The sequence below is a fragment of the Carcharhinus amblyrhynchos genome, chromosome 22, assembly GCF_965287045.1.
Source record: "Carcharhinus amblyrhynchos chromosome 22, sCarAmb.v2.hapA, whole genome shotgun sequence".
Taxonomy (NCBI): Eukaryota; Metazoa; Chordata; class Chondrichthyes; order Carcharhiniformes; family Carcharhinidae; genus Carcharhinus; species Carcharhinus amblyrhynchos.
In genome coordinates, this window is record NC_137345.1 from 35,615,653 (window position 1) to 35,633,809 (window position 18,157).

General features: G+C 48.2%; 1 protein-coding gene across 1 annotated transcript in view; it reads right to left on the reverse strand.

Moving 5' to 3' along the window:
* Positions 1–13,282, reverse strand: part of LOC145357051 (DENN domain-containing protein 2D-like) — a 57,902-nt gene extending 44,620 nt beyond the window's left edge. Inside the window, exons 1-2 of the mRNA XM_080210119.1 lie at positions 13,229–13,282; positions 12,925–13,041 (exon numbers count right to left, since the gene is read on the reverse strand). Coding sequence (XP_080066245.1) covers positions 12,925–13,027 — 103 coding nt within the window. The 5' untranslated portion in view covers positions 13,028–13,041; positions 13,229–13,282. The remainder of the gene's footprint in view (positions 1–12,924; positions 13,042–13,228) is intronic.
* Between the last annotated feature and the right edge of the window lie 4,875 nt (positions 13,283–18,157).

Below are 18,157 nucleotides of genomic sequence, written 5' to 3' on the forward strand. Positions count from 1 at the left end.
GCTGGATGGCCTCTTTCTAAGCTGCTTCACCTCCCTCTCCTGTTTGAAGGTATCCTTTACCTCTTTGACAAAGTATTCAGTCACTTTTCAAAGAACAAGAACAAAGAAAATTACAGCATAGGAACAGACCCTTTGGCCCTCCAAGCCTGCCCCAACCATGCTGCCTGACCGAACTAAAGCCCCTTACCCTTCTGGGGACCATATCCCTCTATTCCCATCCTATTCATGCATTTATCAAGATGCCTCTTAAAAGTCACTACCGTATCTGCTTCCATTACCTTCCAGGCACCCACCACCCTCTGTATAAAAAAATCTGCCTCATACATCTCGTTTAAACCTTGCCCCTCGCACCTTACGCTCCCTAGTAATTGACTCTTCCATCCTGGGAAAAAGCTTCTGACTGTCCACTCTGCTCATGCCATCAATCCTGTAGACTTCTATCACGTCGCCCCTCAACCTCCATCGTTCCATTGAGAACAAACCAAGTTTCCCCAACCTCTCCTCACAGTAAATGCCCTCCATGCCAGGCAACATCCTGGTAAATTTTTTCTGCACCCTCTCCAAAGCCTCCACCTCCTTCTGGTAGTGTGGCGACCAGAACTGAACACTATATTCCAGGTGTGGCCTAACTAAGGGGCTATAAAGCTGCAACATGACTTGCCAATTTTTAAACTCAATGTCCCGGCCGACGAAGGCAAGCATGTTGTATGCTTTCTTGACTACCTTCTCCACCTGCATTGCCACTTTCAGTGACCTGTGTACCTGTACACCCAGATCCCTTTGCCTATCAATACTCCTAAGGGTTCTGCCATTTACTTGAATTTCCTATCAGTGTTAGGCCTTCCAAAATTCATTACTACTATCTTTCCTACTATTTTATTTTGTTTTGTGGTGTCAAAATGTGTTTAAGTATCTTTCTTTGGGCACTTGGGGAAGTTTACTGTGTTAAAGTGCAAGTTATTGCTTGAATCAAAGGAAAGAATGCTGCAAGCTGATGGGACTTTCTGCTTTGCCAGTTCCCTGGAAGTGTTGGGATTATTCGGGGAATTATTATTGAGGTGGAGCTTTTTATCTCCATTTCACAAACAGTTTTGGGAAATCTGCAAATATGTCTTTCGTCAACGATCACACCCTATATGAGTGTCACAGATTAAGAACAGAAAGTAAAAGATTTGTATTGCTTTATTAGAACACTTTTACAACCACAGGACTTTCCAAAGTGATTTACAACCAACGACAGCCTCACAATGCAGGGTGTTATTTATATGCAGGAAATATAGCTGCAAATCTGTTCACAGGAAGAACAAACAGCACAGAATCTCTACAGTGCAAAAGGGAGACCATTCAGCTCATCGAGTCTGCATCGACTCTGATGGAGCACCTTATACAGGTTCAGCTCCCACCCTGTTGTCATAACCCCACTCATTTTACCCTGGGTAATCCCCCTAACTTACACATCTTTGGCCAATGCACCTAACCCACACATCTTTAAACTCTGGGAGAAAACCGGAGCACCCAGACGAAATCTATGCAGACGCATGGAGAATGTGCAAACTCCGCACACACAGTGACCCAAGGCAGGAATCGAACCCAGGTCCCTGGCGCTGTGAGGTAGCAGTGCTAACTACTATGTTGACCAGGACAGTGGGGGGGGGGAACTCCCTGCCCATCTTCAACATCCACCTGACAGGGAAAACGATCTTCAGTTTAATGGTTTATCTGCAGCACACCCTCAGTACAGAATCATGCATTCATTTCTGCAGTAAGACTTGAAGCCACAATTTCTGACCTTGGGGTAAACTGTGAGCTCTAAGCGAAGGGAGAGACTGTGGAATGTTCTGGACTAATTCTTGGTCAGTGGTTTCAACTTGCAGTGGCTGTATGATTGTTGGCCTCATTGCTGTTCAATCAAGGAGAGGGGTCGCTGGATAAAAGGCAGCCTGGTTGCTACCTGCTATTGGTTCTCCAATGATACCAGCTGAGGGGTGGATTTCAGGTGAAGGTGGCATTGAATTTGGTCACCTCCCCCCATGTGAAGAATGGCCATCTGGTTGTGGCACTGCAAGATAGTTGGCACCCGGCAGACCCAATGCTGCAAGTCCCGGCCTCGAGCAGAGAGGAGAGGAAACATTCAGATGTTCAGAGCGCGTCCAGTCCAGATAAGGAAGCTGTATTTGATATAATCAACACAAACAGCACCTCTTCTGCATGGCTCTCCAGACTTACTCAAGCTACATTTCTATAGCATCTTTCTCACAACTGGACAACAAGCAAGTGCATTGTAGCCAATGAGGAAGATCTGAAGGATGCTAAAGGAAATGTTTGTGCACAGGTAGAGCCCACACAAAGCAACATGGCAATGAGCAGCTAATCCAATCAGCTTGAGGCGAGGACACTAGAAAGAGCTTGCACATTCATCTTTCAATCGTGCTGCAGGAACTTTCACATCAACGCATGTAGCCAGACAGGGGCTCAGTCTGTGGGACAGCACCTGACGAAGGGGGTAACCTCGAAAGCTGGTGAGTTTACTATCAAATAAATCGGTTGGACTTAAACCTGGTGTTGTCAGACTTTTTACTGTGTTTACCCCAGTCCAACACCGGCATCTCCACATGATGGACAGCACCTGCCCAGAGAACCTCGATAGATGTTTCAGTACCAACCCAGTATGCCACCCAGCCCTTACACTGCATTCTCACCCTCTCTCCTGCCATGAGAAAATAATCTCCCAAGAACATTGTTCCCTTTATTCAGGAGTTTGTGTGGGAATGTGAATCCATCTGCTCAGTACCAAATTCCAATCTGACACATTGAACAAGCTCTTCTCTTCTGGACTCATCGCTTAAAAAGAACAGTTTGAGCAAAAAGCTTGACATGTAGAATGACAGGATAGTATAGCTGCAGAAGGAGGCCATTCAGCCCATTATGCCTGCGCTGGTTCACTGAAAGAAGGATTCTACCAGTCACACTCCCCTGATCTTTCACATGACCCTGTCACTTTCTCTTTGTCAAGTACACATTCAATTTCATTTCAATTTTATCTGTTTATGGGACATGGACGTCGCCGGCTAGGCCAGCATTTATTGCCCATCCCTTGTTGCCCTTCAGAAGGGGGTGGTGAACTTGCTGTCTTGAATCACTGCAGTTTCTGAGGTGTAGGTACACCCACAGTGCTATTAGAGTGGGAGTTCCAGGATTTTGACCTAGCGACAGTGAAGGAACGATGTAATATTTCCAAATCAGAACAGTGAGAGACTTGGAAGGGAACCTTGGGGTGACGTGTTTTCATGAAAGATTATCACAGAAGCAGCCCATTCGAGCCGACCAACCCAGGGTGGTTTTCAATATTCCATCTGAGCTTCCCCCAACCTTTTCTTATCTAAATCTATCATTGTAATCCTCTGTTCCCTTCGCCATCATATGGTTGTCTAGTTCTCCCTTAATGTATCTACGCTATTCACCTCAGCCAGTGTCTGTGGTAGCAGGTTCCACATTCTCTGGGTAAAGCACCCAACCTGTCAATTCTTTCCTGATTATATACAGTTCCAATATCACCCTTGTAGATCTCTGCACCCTTTCCAGTGTCTATTCTCGGTCCGGTCCAACCATGTTCATTACAAGTTTAAATCACTTCCTAAATTTTCAATTCTATCCCACGAGGAGTAAAACCTTGTGCACGTGCTTTTTTTGATTGATCTTGCTAACCCATGGGTTAACTTTTAGTGATTGATGTATTTGTGCAGGGCATTCCTCATTCCTCTACCGCACCAGGACTCACTCCTTCCAACTCATGTGACCTCTCTGTTCTTCCTCCCACACTCCAAAGATGTAAGGTTAGGTGGATTAGTCATGGGAAATGCATAGAATGACAGGGATAGGGTGAGGAAATAGGCCTGAGTAAAATACTCCTTTGGAGAGTCAGTGCAGACTCAATGGGCCAAATGCCTCCTTCCGTACCATAGGGATCCATTTTATCCCCACTTTCTTTACCTTTTCTAAATTTTACCTCTCTCCCATCCATTCCCCCTCCCCCCAAAATCTTCATCTGTCACAGCCCACCCTCTGATTTCAGATTCTCTGTCGTTTAGCCATTCACACCCTTTATGCTCTCTACGAACTGTTACTAGTAGTCTCTTCCCCTGGTTTCTGTGGCTATGACTCATCCTTCATTCCCTCACCCTGCAGTATAAATATCTCCCATATTCTACGTCTTTTGGTTTAGACAAAGGGTCATCTGGACTCGAAATGTCAGCGCTTCTCTCTCCTCACAGACGTTGCCAGAGCTGCTGAGATTTTCCAGCATTTTCTCTTTTGGTAGGGATTCTAGGAATCAGATCACAGTTATCTGTGCCTCTGACCTTCGGGTAAGCATTCTCCAAGGCGGCCTTCACGACACACGACAGCGCAGAGTCGCTGAACAGAGACTGATAGCCAAGTTCCGCACACGAGGACGGTCTCAACAGGGATCTTGGGTTCATGTCGCACTATCTGTAACCCCTGTGACTTGCCTGGGTTTGCAAAACCTCACTTACTGTACTGTCTGGAGACAATACACATCTCTTTAACCTGTGATCAGTGCTCCTTCCACTCACATTGTCAGCCACTTCAGGTCTTGAACAGCAGGTTAGGTGTAAGGATTCGCATTCTAATCAGTAATCTCTAAACTGTCTGTGCTTTATATGCTCTGTCTGAGGCCAGAACTCTCCATTCACCTGACGAAGAGGGAAACCTCGAAAGCTTGTGAGTCTATTATCAAATAAATCGGTTGGACTAAAACCTGGTGTTGTCAGACTTTTTACTGTGTTTACACCAGTCCAACGCCGGCATACCCACAACTTGAACTTTATTGCCAGTTATTTGCCCATTCTATAAGATTATCAATGTCTTCTTGGAATTTATTGCAATTTCATCCGCAAATTTACAAATTGAGTTTCAAAGTCCAAATGATTATTATAAATTGTGACCAGCAGCGATCCTACCATTTATCTCATTCCCCGCTTTCTGCTACACTAAAGAATGACCCTTTGTGGTAGCATGGTCCCTCTAATGGGCAATCCTCCATGGACCACATAACCAGACTAGAAGCAATGGTGAACAAAAGTGTGAAATAGGGCCAACCAGGAGTGAGAGCGTGCATTCCCAGGGTTGGAAGTCTGCTATAGGAATCACAGTGTTGTTAGGAGTAGACCTGTATTTGTTGTGCTGTTAAACTTTTGCTGTATATTCCTCCCCTCAATCAATAATTCAGTTTATTACTTGCCACAGAGTCATCTTGAGTTAATATACTGGTGATGAGGACAAACTGGTTCAGTCACTGAAAACCCACAGTTTACAGTTATAGGTGGAGGAGAGTGATCCCTTGGAATTAAAGGAGAAAAGGTAAAGTCTCTATCTTAAAATGCTGTTATTCAGGAGATACTCAACTCTGCAACGGAGAGTTAGGGCAGTACATTGTGAGTCTGAGTTATTAAGCTGAGGGTGTAAGGGGTGTCAGGGAGGGGTATTACTTCTGGGTGGGGGAACATGTTGCATCCTTTTAGGGCTGTTTGTCCATATTTCGCCCCCACCTGGCACTCAGCTCTCGCCTGTGGCTCCCCATAGCTGTTTGCATGCAACAGTGGCCACACCCCGGGCAATGGCTTCGACAAGCCGGCTAAACTCTGAATAGTGTGTATGAACAGAGGGATCTAGGAGTATGTGCACATAGATCCCTGAAAGTTGGGAATCAAGTCGATAAGGTTGTTAGGAAGGCATACGGTGTCTTGGCGTTTATTGGTAGGGGGATTGAATTTAGGAGCCGCAGCGTCATGTTGCAACTGTCCAAGACTCTGGTGCGGCCGCACTTGGAGTATTGTGTACAGTTCTGGTCCCCACATTATAGGAAGGATGTGGAGAGGGTGCAGAGGAGGTTTACCAGGATGTTGCCTGGTATGGAGGGGAGGTCCTATGAGGAGAGACTGAGGGATTTGAGGTTGTTTTCGTTAGAAAGAAGGCGGCTACGAGGGGACCTTATTGAAACATACAAGATGATTAGAGGTTTAGATAGGGTGGACAGTGATAGCCTTTTTCCTCGGATGGAGAAAGCTAGCACGAGGGGGCATAGCTTTAAATTAAGGGTGGTAGTTATAGGACGGATGTCAGAGGTAGGTTCTTTACCCAGAGGGTGGTGAGGGACTGGAATGCCCTGCCTGCTGCAGTTGTAAATGCGCCTAGTTTGGGGGCATTTAAGAGATCCGTGGATAGGTTTATGGATGGTAAGGGTTTGGTTCAGATCAGAGGGTTATTGCTTTTTAACTGGTCGGTGCAACATCGTGGGCCGAGGGGCCTGTTCTGCGCCGTAATGTTCTATGTTCTAAACCAGGTGAGGGTAGCCGACGGGTCTCAACCCTCAGTGAGATGGGGAGATGTCTATCACAGCATGTGAAGACAGACTCCGGCAAATTGAGTGGACGAGACCAACGGAAGGTCCAACGGTCAAGAAATGCGAAGAGCAGGACAAGATACAGTAGACGTCCTGGTCATCCGCTGCACCTAGTCCCATCTCCAGCCGACTTGACTCTTGTCTTGCCACTGGATCCAGATGGGAATTGGGAAGAGAGCGCGAGGCTGAAGTCGCGCAACTCTCCCTCACTTAAATCCAAATCAAGCGCTAGTCTCAACACCATCATCATCATCGTCCTGTTCAACCACTGAAGTCCTGTGGTGATGGGTGAGCAACGAAGCAACAGGTGTGGACCTGCACACAGGCGGCTCAGGTCTAATGGCCATTTTCTGCTGACTGAAGCAGCAGTGAAACTCAGATCTGTGAGGATAAGTCAATGCTGTCTATTGTCTCAACCAAGGTGCAGAGATGGGCCTTGCTGCTGGCAGCATACAGTTACACCTCCCAGCACAGGCCAGGTACACAGATCTCAAATGCAGATGCACTTGGTCATCTCCTACTGCCATAGACCGTAGAGGCATCAGCAGTTCCACAGGAGATAGTACTGGTTCTGCATCTCTTGGACAACCTGCCTGTCTCAGCAGCCCACATTAAATAGTGGACAGTTACAGATCCATTGTTGTCAAAGGTCAAGAAAATGATGCTGACAGGGTGGCACTTAGACAAAGCAGAGTAAATGAAGCTGTATTTGTAATTCAGGGATGAGATAAGATGGGAGACTATAGTGGGAGGCCCATGTCGTGGTTCCACTCCCAGGCTCCTGCTCCAAGAGTTATACAATGCCCATCCTGGCCAGGGTAGAATGAAAGTGTTGGCTAGAAGCTATGTCTGATGGCTTGGTATTGACAGAGACATTGAACAAACGGTTGGGCAGTGTGAAAGCTGTCAGACTCCACAAGCGTTACCACCACCAGTGAATCTGGGCGTCTCTGGGCCATCCGTGCTTACGGATTCATGTAGATTTTGCTGGACCTTTTCTGGAGCACATGTTCCTGATCCAAATAGATGCCCATTCCAAGTGGCTAGACATTCAGCTCATGAGATCCATCACAGCGACATGAACAATTGAGAAACCGAGGCATATTTTCATGATCCACAGTTTTTCTAAAGTGTTGGTATCAGACAACGGAACGATATTCACGGTGAACTAATTTCAGGCTTTTGTCTAGATTGTTTCATGTGGACGAGCTGGTGTCGGCACAGACCTTTGGCAGTAGAGCTGCCTGGGTGCTGGGGAGAATTGTGGAGAGGACAGGCTTAGTCTTATTCATGGTGGAGGCACAGGGACATTGAGTAAAGAACCATATTGACCGCTTATGCAGTTGAGTAAAGCCAATTCCAGAAGATGTGAGAGTGGGCCCCGCATTCAGTACGGATGTAGCAGCTTCTAAATCAGAGATTTCGATGCTCGTGGTGGAGAAAAGACGACCTCTGTCTTTGGTACCTGAGGCAGAGAAGGGGGCGGCCAGGGCCTCGCGCCAGAGCTGGTTAGCATGTTTACTCTGTCAGCGTATCCTGTGTTGTCAGCTGCTGAGGAATACCTGACAGAGTTGCAGCATACCACAAGGGTCCAGAAGTTTCCAGACCAGCTGATGTTATCAATTGTCTTTCCCCAGTGTCCCTTCTGTAATAATGTTGTTTCTGTGCCGATGTGATACCTGTTTTTCTTTTCGTTTCATCACAGGTAGACCAAGGAGTTTTAGAGGGAATGGAATGTGGTAGCGTGGCCCCTTTAATGGGCAATCCTTCACAGCCACATGACTGGACCGCAGCCAATGGAGCACAAGCGCATGAACCTGGGCCAATTGGGAGATAGCGCCAGCATTCCAGGGATTGGAAGGTTTCAGTTAGAGTCAGGGAGTTGTTAGGAGTTAACCTGCACAGGTTTGCTATTAAAGCCTTCATTGTATATATATTCCTTCTCATCAATAAATCCTTTTATTTGTTACTAGCCACATTACCTTGAGTTATTAAATGAAATAATGACTGATCATTTATGTACGTGTGGGATCTCACCTTACACTAACTGCCTCGTGTTTCCTAAAATTATAACAGTGGCTTCAACATTTCAGATCTACTGTGGAGCATTCTGGAACATCAGGAAGTGAAGAAAGGTTTATAAATCAAATTTCGGTCTTGTCTTTTTTTTAAAATCTACTTCATCACCCTCTCAGGGCTGTGTACTCAGATCAGAAACAAAACAGAAATTCTTCCTCAGCCCCTCAGGATCTTAATCCCTCGGGTTATGCCTCCTGCAATGTAAACTGTTTCTCTTTATTGAATCTATCTAAACTATTTGCCAGGAGTGGGTGAGAATTGTTACTGAGCTATTTACAGATATCTGGACTGAGTCAGAAAAAAGGTCAAGAAAACTCATGTTGAAATAGTGATGTCACATTCCTGGAAAATATCAGGTTGCTATAGCAACGTCTATATTCTGGCATCTTCCATGTCACAGCCATAAATAAGGACGTTCCCAGCAATGCCGTTCCTAGTTACAGAATCCCTGGGACTTTCCAATCTCACAGCTGCATAGTAACACGTGCACTTTGGATACAGGCCAGTGTAAAGTGTGGGGGTGAGGCTCCCTGAGCTCCAGTCCTGAATATCTTACACAGCTACACCAGTATGACCAGGGTAAGGAATTTCACTTCTCATTGGCTCCTGGGTCTCACTCTCGGTCACTGGTTAGCATACCTGCCTCAGTCAAAAGGTCATGGGTTCACGGCATGTTTCAAAGAAACCTGGCATTGTAGTGCAGTACTGAGGGTCAGCTGCACTGCCAGGGGTACTGACTTTCAGCTGAGACACTGAGCCAAAGCCACAGTCGTTAGGACACGAGCCTATTAAGACTATCCCATTTCTCTGCAGGGCAATCCAATCAGTCCCATTATCCAACTCTTTTACTCTAGTCTCTTCCTCTCCCTTGTCAAAATGCATCAATTCACATTTCCTGGATTGAAACCCATTCTGCTCGCACGTATGGCCTGGATCAGTTTGTATCATCGCCAGTGCCAATCCTCCAAGTTCAGTATCATTGGAAAACAGAGTAAAAATCTGTCAATGTCCAAGACATTCAGACAGTGTAGAGGTACAGTTGACTGCACATTCTTCAAACAAGTATACAGGCTGAAGGAGCTGGGGGTTCCTTTGGTATTAATCTTTGAAGGTAGCAGGACATTGAGAGAATGGTTAACATAGATATGTTTCATAAAGAGATAGAGGACAAAAGTAGGAATGTTATGTCACACCTTCCACAGCTCTGCTGAGGCTGCAACTGGAAAATTGAGTCCAATTCTGACCACCATACTTTAAGAAAGATATGGAGGGAGATTTACCAGAATGGTTCCCGGAATGAGGGATATTAATTACAAGATGAGAGTGGAGAAGCTGGGGTTGTTCCCCTTGTAGCGCCTGAGATTGAGGGAGATTCAATCGAGGTGCACAAGATTGTACACACCTGTAGATAAGGTAACAAAGGAAAGCTTTTCCGTTGGTGCAGGGATTAGGGAACACAGATTTAAGGTTTTGGAGGAGTGATGCTGGGGGAGTTTGAAGAAAAGCTTGTTTACAATTGCTAATAACCTTCCTGTGAAGGGATGCAGAGGGATCAAGGTGTTCTCAAACATGACGCACAAGATGTTATCATGAACATGCAGCATGTAAGCAAGGAGGCGAATGCAATGCTAGCCTTTATTAAGAGAAGAATGGAACATAAAAGGATGTAATGGTTCAGTTATACTGGGTATTGTTGAGACCACATCTCAAATACTGTGTGCAGTTTTGCTCACCTTATTGGATGTATTGGAAGTGGTTCAGAGGAGGTTTACTAGATTGATACCTGGAATGAATGGGCTGTTCTATGAAAGTAGGTTGGGTTTGTTTTCACTGGAGATTAGCAGAGTGAAGGGTGACTTGATTGAAATATAAAATCCTGAACAATACCAACAAGGTGGCCGAGACTGGAGCCGGTCTTTTAACATTGAAAGTTGCCCTTTTAGGACAGAGACAAGGGGAATTTTTTTTTGACGGTTGTACAAATTTGGAACTCTCTGCCTCAGAAGGCAAAGGAGGCAGTCACTGAATATTTATAAGGCAGAGGTAGCTAGGCAAGGGAATCAAAGGTCATTGCGTAGATATCAGTAGAACTCAAAACACAAATAGATTAGCCATTAAATGGCAGAGCAATCTTGAGGGTCTGAATGGCCTACTTGTGCTCCTGTGTCACATGTTAGTATGTTGCCAGAGCATGGCAGCTCGCCAGTATCTGTGGTGTTACCGGAAGTTCTTGCCTCTGCAGAGCTGCAATGGACTCTGGAAAGAAGGTGGTCGCTAGGGGTCCCTCACTGCAGCTGAATGGAGTGGGATTTCCAGCAGGCTTGGACCTGGCAATGCAGGGAACACAGAGTCAGGGGCCAAGAGATGCCTCCTTGAGAGAGGCAGCCCTTTCACCGGACACAAGCTGCTTGAGCAGGAGGTACCACAAAGTCCCAGTAGACCATATCGGCTGGGGTTTACCCTGTGGCTTATCTACATGGTGTGGCCCCATTCACTTCTGATTGAATACCAGTGACGATGAGATAAAAAACCTTCCGTGGCCACTTTAGGGGGTTTCAACTGGTCTCTGGGTGGGCAGACATCCTTGATCGATCCTTACTGCCCTGGCGGTGGAGTCAGGAATGTAACATGCTGCACAGCTTACCCCATTAGACAGCCACTACCTGCCTCCTGTCCATTCGCAAGGGTGGATATTAAACTCCGCTTATGACTCAATGCAATCCATTCAAGCACAGATCTGCAGACAGTCAATCCTCTCAACCTGCTCTCCAAATCACACAAAGAATAACCCAATCCTATTCAAATCCTATCCATACGCCATTCCAAACAGCTTCACAGACTGTCCAATCCTACTCATACATCACCTCACTCCCACCACACTGACCACTCACCGACCACCCACTTCCCACTCATTCCCATCCCACTGACCACTCACTTCCACCCCACTCCGCCAGGATATTATGGGAGGCTAGGAAGGAAATCACGGATTCCCTAGCAATGATATCTGAATCATCGACAGTCACGAGTGAGGTGCCTGAAGACTGGAGGGTGGCAAACGTTGTGCCTTTGTTTAAAAAGGGCTGCAGCGAAAAGCTTGGGAACTAAGGCCAGTGAGCCTCATATCTGTAGCGGGTAAGTTGTTAGAAGGTATTCTGAGAGACAGGATCTACAAGCATTTAGGGAGACAAGGACTGATTAGGGACAGTCAGCATAGCTTTGAGAGTGGAAAATCACGTCCACAAATTTGATTGAGTTTTTTGAAGAGATAACCAAGAAGGTACGTGAGGGCAGTGCAGTTGACATTGTTCTCATGGATTTTGGCAAGGCATTTGACAAGGTACCGCATAGTAGGTTGTTGCATAAGGTTAAATCTCACGGGATCCAGGGTGAGGTAGCCAATTGGATACAAAATTGGTTTGATGACAGTGGTTGTAGAGGGTTGTTTTTCAAACTGGAGGCCTGTGACCAACAGTATACCTCAGGGATCAGTGCTGGTCCACTGTGATTTGTCATTTATATTAATGATTTGGATGAGAATTTAGGACGCATAGTTAGCAAGTTTGCATATGACACAGAGGTGGCATAGTGGACGGCAAAGGTGATTTTGGATCGCAATGGGATCTTGATCAAATGGCAGATGGAGTTTTATTTAGATAGATAGGGGTATATTGAACCAAGGCAGGACTTACTCAGTTAATGGTAGGGTGTTGGAAAGAGTTATAGAAGAGAGAGATCTAGAGGTACAGGTTCATACCTCTCGAAAGTGGAGTCACAGGTGGACAGAATGGTGAGGAAGGCATTCAGCGTGCTTGGTTTCATTGATCACAACATTGAATACAGGAGTTGGAACATTTTATTGAAGTGATTGGTGAGGTCCAATGGAATACCGTGTACAATTCTGGTCACTCTATTACAGAAAGGATATTATTAACTTAGAAGAAGTGCAGAAAAGATATACTAGGATGCTACTCGGACTTGATGGTTTGCATTATATGGAGAGGCTGGATAGACTGAGACTTTTTTCTGTGGAACATAGGAGGCTTAGCAGCAATCTTAGATCTATAAAATATTGAGGGGCTAGATAAAGTAGATAATCATCTCTTCCCAAAGGTAGAAGAGTTTAAAACTAGAGGGCAGAGGTTTGAGGTGAGAAGGGAAAGATACAAAAGGGACAATTGTTTCACACAGAGGGTGGTGCGTGTCTGGAACAAGCTACCAGGGATAGTAGTAGAGGCAGGTACAATTTGTCCTTGAATAAGCGTTGAGACAGTTACATGGGTATGATGGGTATAGGGGGATACGGGCCAAAGACAGTCTATTGGGATTAACTTAGTGGTAAAGTGCAGCATGGACAAGTTGGGACGTTTCCATGCTATAAACCTCGATGACACTCACTCCTGCTGAGTGTTCAGACTCTTACTAACCTTTCTCAGTGCCCCGGCCTCTGGCCCCCATTGCCCTGGGACGCCCCCCATGCCACGTGAGGCGCCTGAAGCTCCTCCGGAAAGCTGAAGTAAGCTCGCTCATTACGCCGCTGCTTCCTACAAGAAAACAAACAGCAGTGAAACACTATTGATACTGAAACCGCACAGAGACACACAGAGCACACTAAAACCTCCACCAGCACGGACACTGACACACAACCAACTGACAGGGGGTATGGGAGCGATCCCAAGCCCGGACCCACACTCCTGACCGCGGCTCCCCTCCGGCCACAGGACCCCTCACCTGTCTCTACCCCGCTGTCCGCTCGCTGTTTCCGGACTGCGAGGCGATTCTCACAGGCAGCCCCGCCCCGGGGAGAGGGAGATTCGATAGGAACAACATCTCCTTACCCGCAAACCCCCCCTACCCCAGAGAAAGCACTCATCAAAATCCCACCCCTCATCCACCCCCTCCGAGAAAACAGTCCCCCAAACCCACCCCGACCCGAGAGAACCCCCTCCTCCAAATCCCCCTCCTCCCAACATCCCCCCTCCAAATCCCACCCCCCAAAAATCCCTCTTCCCCCAAACCCACCCCGACCCGAGAGAACCCACTCCTCCAAATCCCCCTCCTCCCAACATCCCCCCTCCTCTAAACCCCTCCTCCCAACATCCCCCCTCCAAATCCCACCCCCAAAATCCCCCTCCTCTAAACCCCTCCTCCAAATCCCCCTCCTCCCAACATCCCCCCTCCAAACCCCACCCCCCAAAATCCCCCTCCTCCAAATCCCACCCCCCAAAATCCCCCTCCTCTAAACCCCTCCTCCCAACATCCCCCCTCCAAACCCCACCCCCCCAAAATCCCCCTCCTCCCAACATCCCCCCTCCAAACCCCACCCCCCAAAATCCCCCTCCTCCAAATCCCACCCCCCAAAATCCCCCTCCTCTAAACCCCTCCTCCCAACATCCCCCCCATCCAAATCCCACTCCCCAAAATCCCCTCCTCCAAACCCACCCCGACCCGAGAGAACCCAATCCTCCAAATCCCCCTCCTCCCAACATCCCCCCTCCTCTAAACCCCTCCTCCCAAAATCCCCCTCCTCTAAACCCCTCCTCCCAAAATCCCCCTCCTCTAAACCCCTCCTCCCAAAATCCCCCTCCCCAAAATCCCCCTCCTCTAAACCCCTCCTCCCAAAATCCCCCTCCTCCAAACCCCTCCTCCCAAAATTCCCCTCCTCTAAACCCCACCCCCCAAAATCCCCCTCCTCTAAACCCCTCCTCCCAAAATCCCCCTCCTCTAAACCCAACCCCCCAAAATCCCCCTCCTCTAAACCCCTTCTCCCAAAATCCCCCTCCTCCAAATCCCACCCCCCAAAATCCCCCTCCTCTAAACCCCTCCTCCCAAAATCCCCCTCCTCCAAATCCCACTCCCCAACATCCCCCTCCTCCAAACCCCACTCCCCAAAATCCCCCTCCTCTAAATCCCTCCTCCCAAAATCCCCTCCTCCAAATCCCACTCCCCAAAATCCCCCTCCTCCAAATCCCACCCCCCAAAATCCCCCTCCTCTAAACCCCACTCCCCAAAATCCCCCTCCTCCAAATCCCACTCCCCAACATCCCCCTCCTCCAAACCCCACTCCCCAAAATCCCCCTCCTCCAAATCCTACCCAACAAAATCCCCCTCCTCTAAACCCCACCCCCCAAAATCCCCCTCCTCTAAACCCCTCCTCCCAAAATCCCCCTCCTCTAAACCCCACTCCCCAAAATCCCCCTCCTCCAAATCCCACTCCCCAACATCCCCCTCCTCCAAATCCCACTCTCCAACATCCCCCTCCTCCAAACCCCACTCCCCAAAATCCCCCTCCTCCAAATCCCCCTCCTCCCAACATCCCCCTCCAAATCCCACCCCCCAAAATCCCCCTCCTCTAAACCCCTCCTCCCAAAATCCCCCTCCTCTAAACCCCTCCTCCCAAAATCCCCCTCCTCCAAATCCCAGCACCCAAAATCCCCCTCCTCCAAATCACACCCCCCAAAATCCCCCTCCTCCAAATCCCACCCCCCCAAAATCCCCCTCCTCCAAATCCCACCCCACAAAATCCCCCTCCTCCAAACCCCACCCCCCAAAATCCCCCTCCTCCAAACCCCACCCCCCCAAAATCCCCCTCCTCTAAACCCCTCCTCCCAAATTCCCACTCCTCCAAACACCACCCCCCAAAATCCCCCTCCTCTATACCCCACCCCCCAAAATCCCCCTCCTCTAAACCCCTCCTCCCAAAATCCCCCTCCTCCAAACCACACCCCCCAAAATCCCACTCCTCCAAATCCCACCCCCCAAAAATCCCCCTCCTCCAAACCACACCCCCCAAAATCCCACTCCTCCAAATCCCACCCCCCAAAAATCCCCCTCCTCCAAATCCCACCCCCCAAAATCCCCCTCCTCCAAATCCCACCCCCCCAGAATCCCACTCATCCAAATCCCACCCCCCAAAATCCCCCTCTAGTGCAGTAGAAAGCTTTAGATTGGCTAGGAGGGAGTTGAAGAGGGAGTTAAGAAGGGCTAGAAGAGGGCATGAGATGACTTTGTTTGATAGGATTAAGGAGAATCCTAAGGCGTTCTATAGGTATGTCAAGAACAGAAGGTTGGTTAGGGCAAGATTAGGGCCAGTTACAGACAGTAGGGGGAAGTTGTGTGTGGAACCGGAAGAGATTGGAGAGGCATTGAACCATTATTTCTGTTCGGTGTTCACGCAGGACGATATGAATGTAGCTGAGGAGGTCACTGGGGTGAAGGGGTGTAAAATAGAAAGTATTGTAGTTGATACAGAGGATGTGTTGGATATTCTAGATGGGTTGAAAATAGATAAGTCCCCTGGTCCAGACGGGATTTACCCTAGGATTCTATGGGAGGCAAGAGAGGTGATTGCAGAGCCACTGGCTCTGATCTTCAGGTCGTCGTTGGTCTCTGGTATAGTACTGGAAGATTGGAGGACAGCGAATGTTGTCCCATTGTTTAAGAAGGGGAGCAGAGACTTCCCTGGGAATTATAGACCAGTGAGTCTTACTTCTGTAGTGGGCAAGGTTTTAGAAAGAATTATTAGGGATAGGATTTATAGTTATTTGGAGAGTAATGAATTGATTAGAGATAGTCAGCATGGTTTTGTAGCGGGAAGGTCATGCCTTACTAACCTTATTGAGTTCTTTGAGAAGGTGACCAAAGAGGTGGATAGGGGTAAGGCAGTAGATGTGGTATATATGGATTTTAGTAAGGCGTTTGATAAGGTTCACCATGGTATGCTTCTGCAGAAAATGCAGATGTATGGGATTGGTGGTAATTTAGGTACTTGGATCAGGAATTGGTTAGCAGATAGGAGACAGAGGGTGGTGGTTGATGGTAATTATTCATCATGGAGTTCGGTTACGAGTGGTGTGCCTCAGGGATCTGTTTTGGGGCCACTGCTGTTTGTAATCTTTATTAATGATCTGGATGAGGGTATAGTTGGGTGGATTAGTAAGTTTGCTGATGACACCAAAGTCGGAGGTGTGGTAGATTGTGAGGAAGGGTGTCGAAGTTTGCAGGGTGACTTAGACAGGTTGCAGAGCTGGGCCGCGAGGTGGCGGATGGAGTTTAATGCGGAGAAGTGTGAGGTAATCCATTTCGGTAGGAATAACAGATGTGTTGAGTATAGGGCTAACGGGAGGACTTTGAATAGAGTGGAGGAGCAGAGGGATCTAGGTGTATGTGTACATAGATCCCTGAAAGTTGGGAATCAAGTAGATAAGGTTGTTAAGAAGGCGTACGGTATCTTGGCGTTTATTGGTAGGGGGACTGAATTTAGGAGTCGCAGCGTCATGTTGCAACTGTACACAACTCTGGTGCGGCCGCACTTGGAGTACTGTGTGCAGTTCTGGTCCCCACATTACAGGAAGGATGTGGAGGCTTTGGAGAGGGTGCAGAGGAGGTTTACCAGGATTGTGCCTGGTATGCAGGGGAGGTCCTATGAGGAGAGACTGAGGGATTTGGGGTTGTTTTCGCTGGAAAGAAGGCGGCTAAGAGGGGATCTTATAGAAACATATAAGATGATTAGAGGTTTAGATAGGGTGGATGGTGATAGCCTGTTTCCTCGGATGGAGAAATCTAGCACGAGGGGGCATGGCTTTAAATTAAGGGGGGGTAGTTATAGGACGGATGTCAAGGGCAGGTTCTTTACCCAGAGGGTGGTGAGGGACTGGAATGCCCTGCCTGCTGCAGTTGTAAATGCACCTAGTTTGGGGGCGTTTAAGAGATTGGTGGATAGGTTTATGGACGATAAGGGATTGGTTTAGATTAGTGGGTCAATGTTTTTTTTAAAAAATAAGACTGGTCGGCGCAACATTGTGGGCCGAAGGGCCTGTTCCGCGCTGTTATGTTCTATGTTCTATGTTCTATGTTCCTCCAAATCCCACCCCCCCAAAATCCCACTCCTCCAAATCCCACCCCCCAAAATCCCACTCCTCCAAATCCCACCCCACAAAATCCCCCTCCAAACCCCACCCCCCAAAAATCCCCCTCCTCCAAACCCACCCCGACCCGAGAGAACCCACTACTCCAAATCCCACCCCCCCCACATCCCCCTCCTCCAAATCCCACCCCCCAAAATCCCCCTCCTCCAAACCCCACTCCCCAAAATCCCACTCCTCCAACATCCCCCTCCTCCAAACCCCACTCCCCCAAAATCCCACTCCTCCAAACCCCACCCCGACCCAAGAGAAACCACTCCTCCAAATCCCACCCCCAAAATCCCCCTCCTCCAAACCCCACTCCCCCAAAATCCCCCTCCTCCAAATCCCACCCCCCCAAAATCCCACTCCTCCAAACCCCACCCCGACCCAAGAGAACCCACTCCTCCAAATCCCACCCCACAAAAATCCCCCTCCTCCAAACCCACCCCGACCCGAGAGAAACCACTCCTCCAAATCCCACCCCGCAAACTCGCTCTCCTCCAAACCCCACCCCCCAAAATCCCCCTCCTCCAAACCCCACCCCCCAAAAATCCCACTCCTCCAAAGCCCACACCCAAAAATCCCTCTCCTCCAAACCCCACCCCCCTAAAATCCCTCTCCTCCAAACCCCACCCCCAAAATCCCCCTCCTCCAAATCCCACCCCCCCTAAAATCCCCCTCCTCCAAACCCACCCCCCAAAATCCCCCCTCCTCCAAACTCCGCCCCCAAAAATCCCACTCCTCCAAAGCCCAG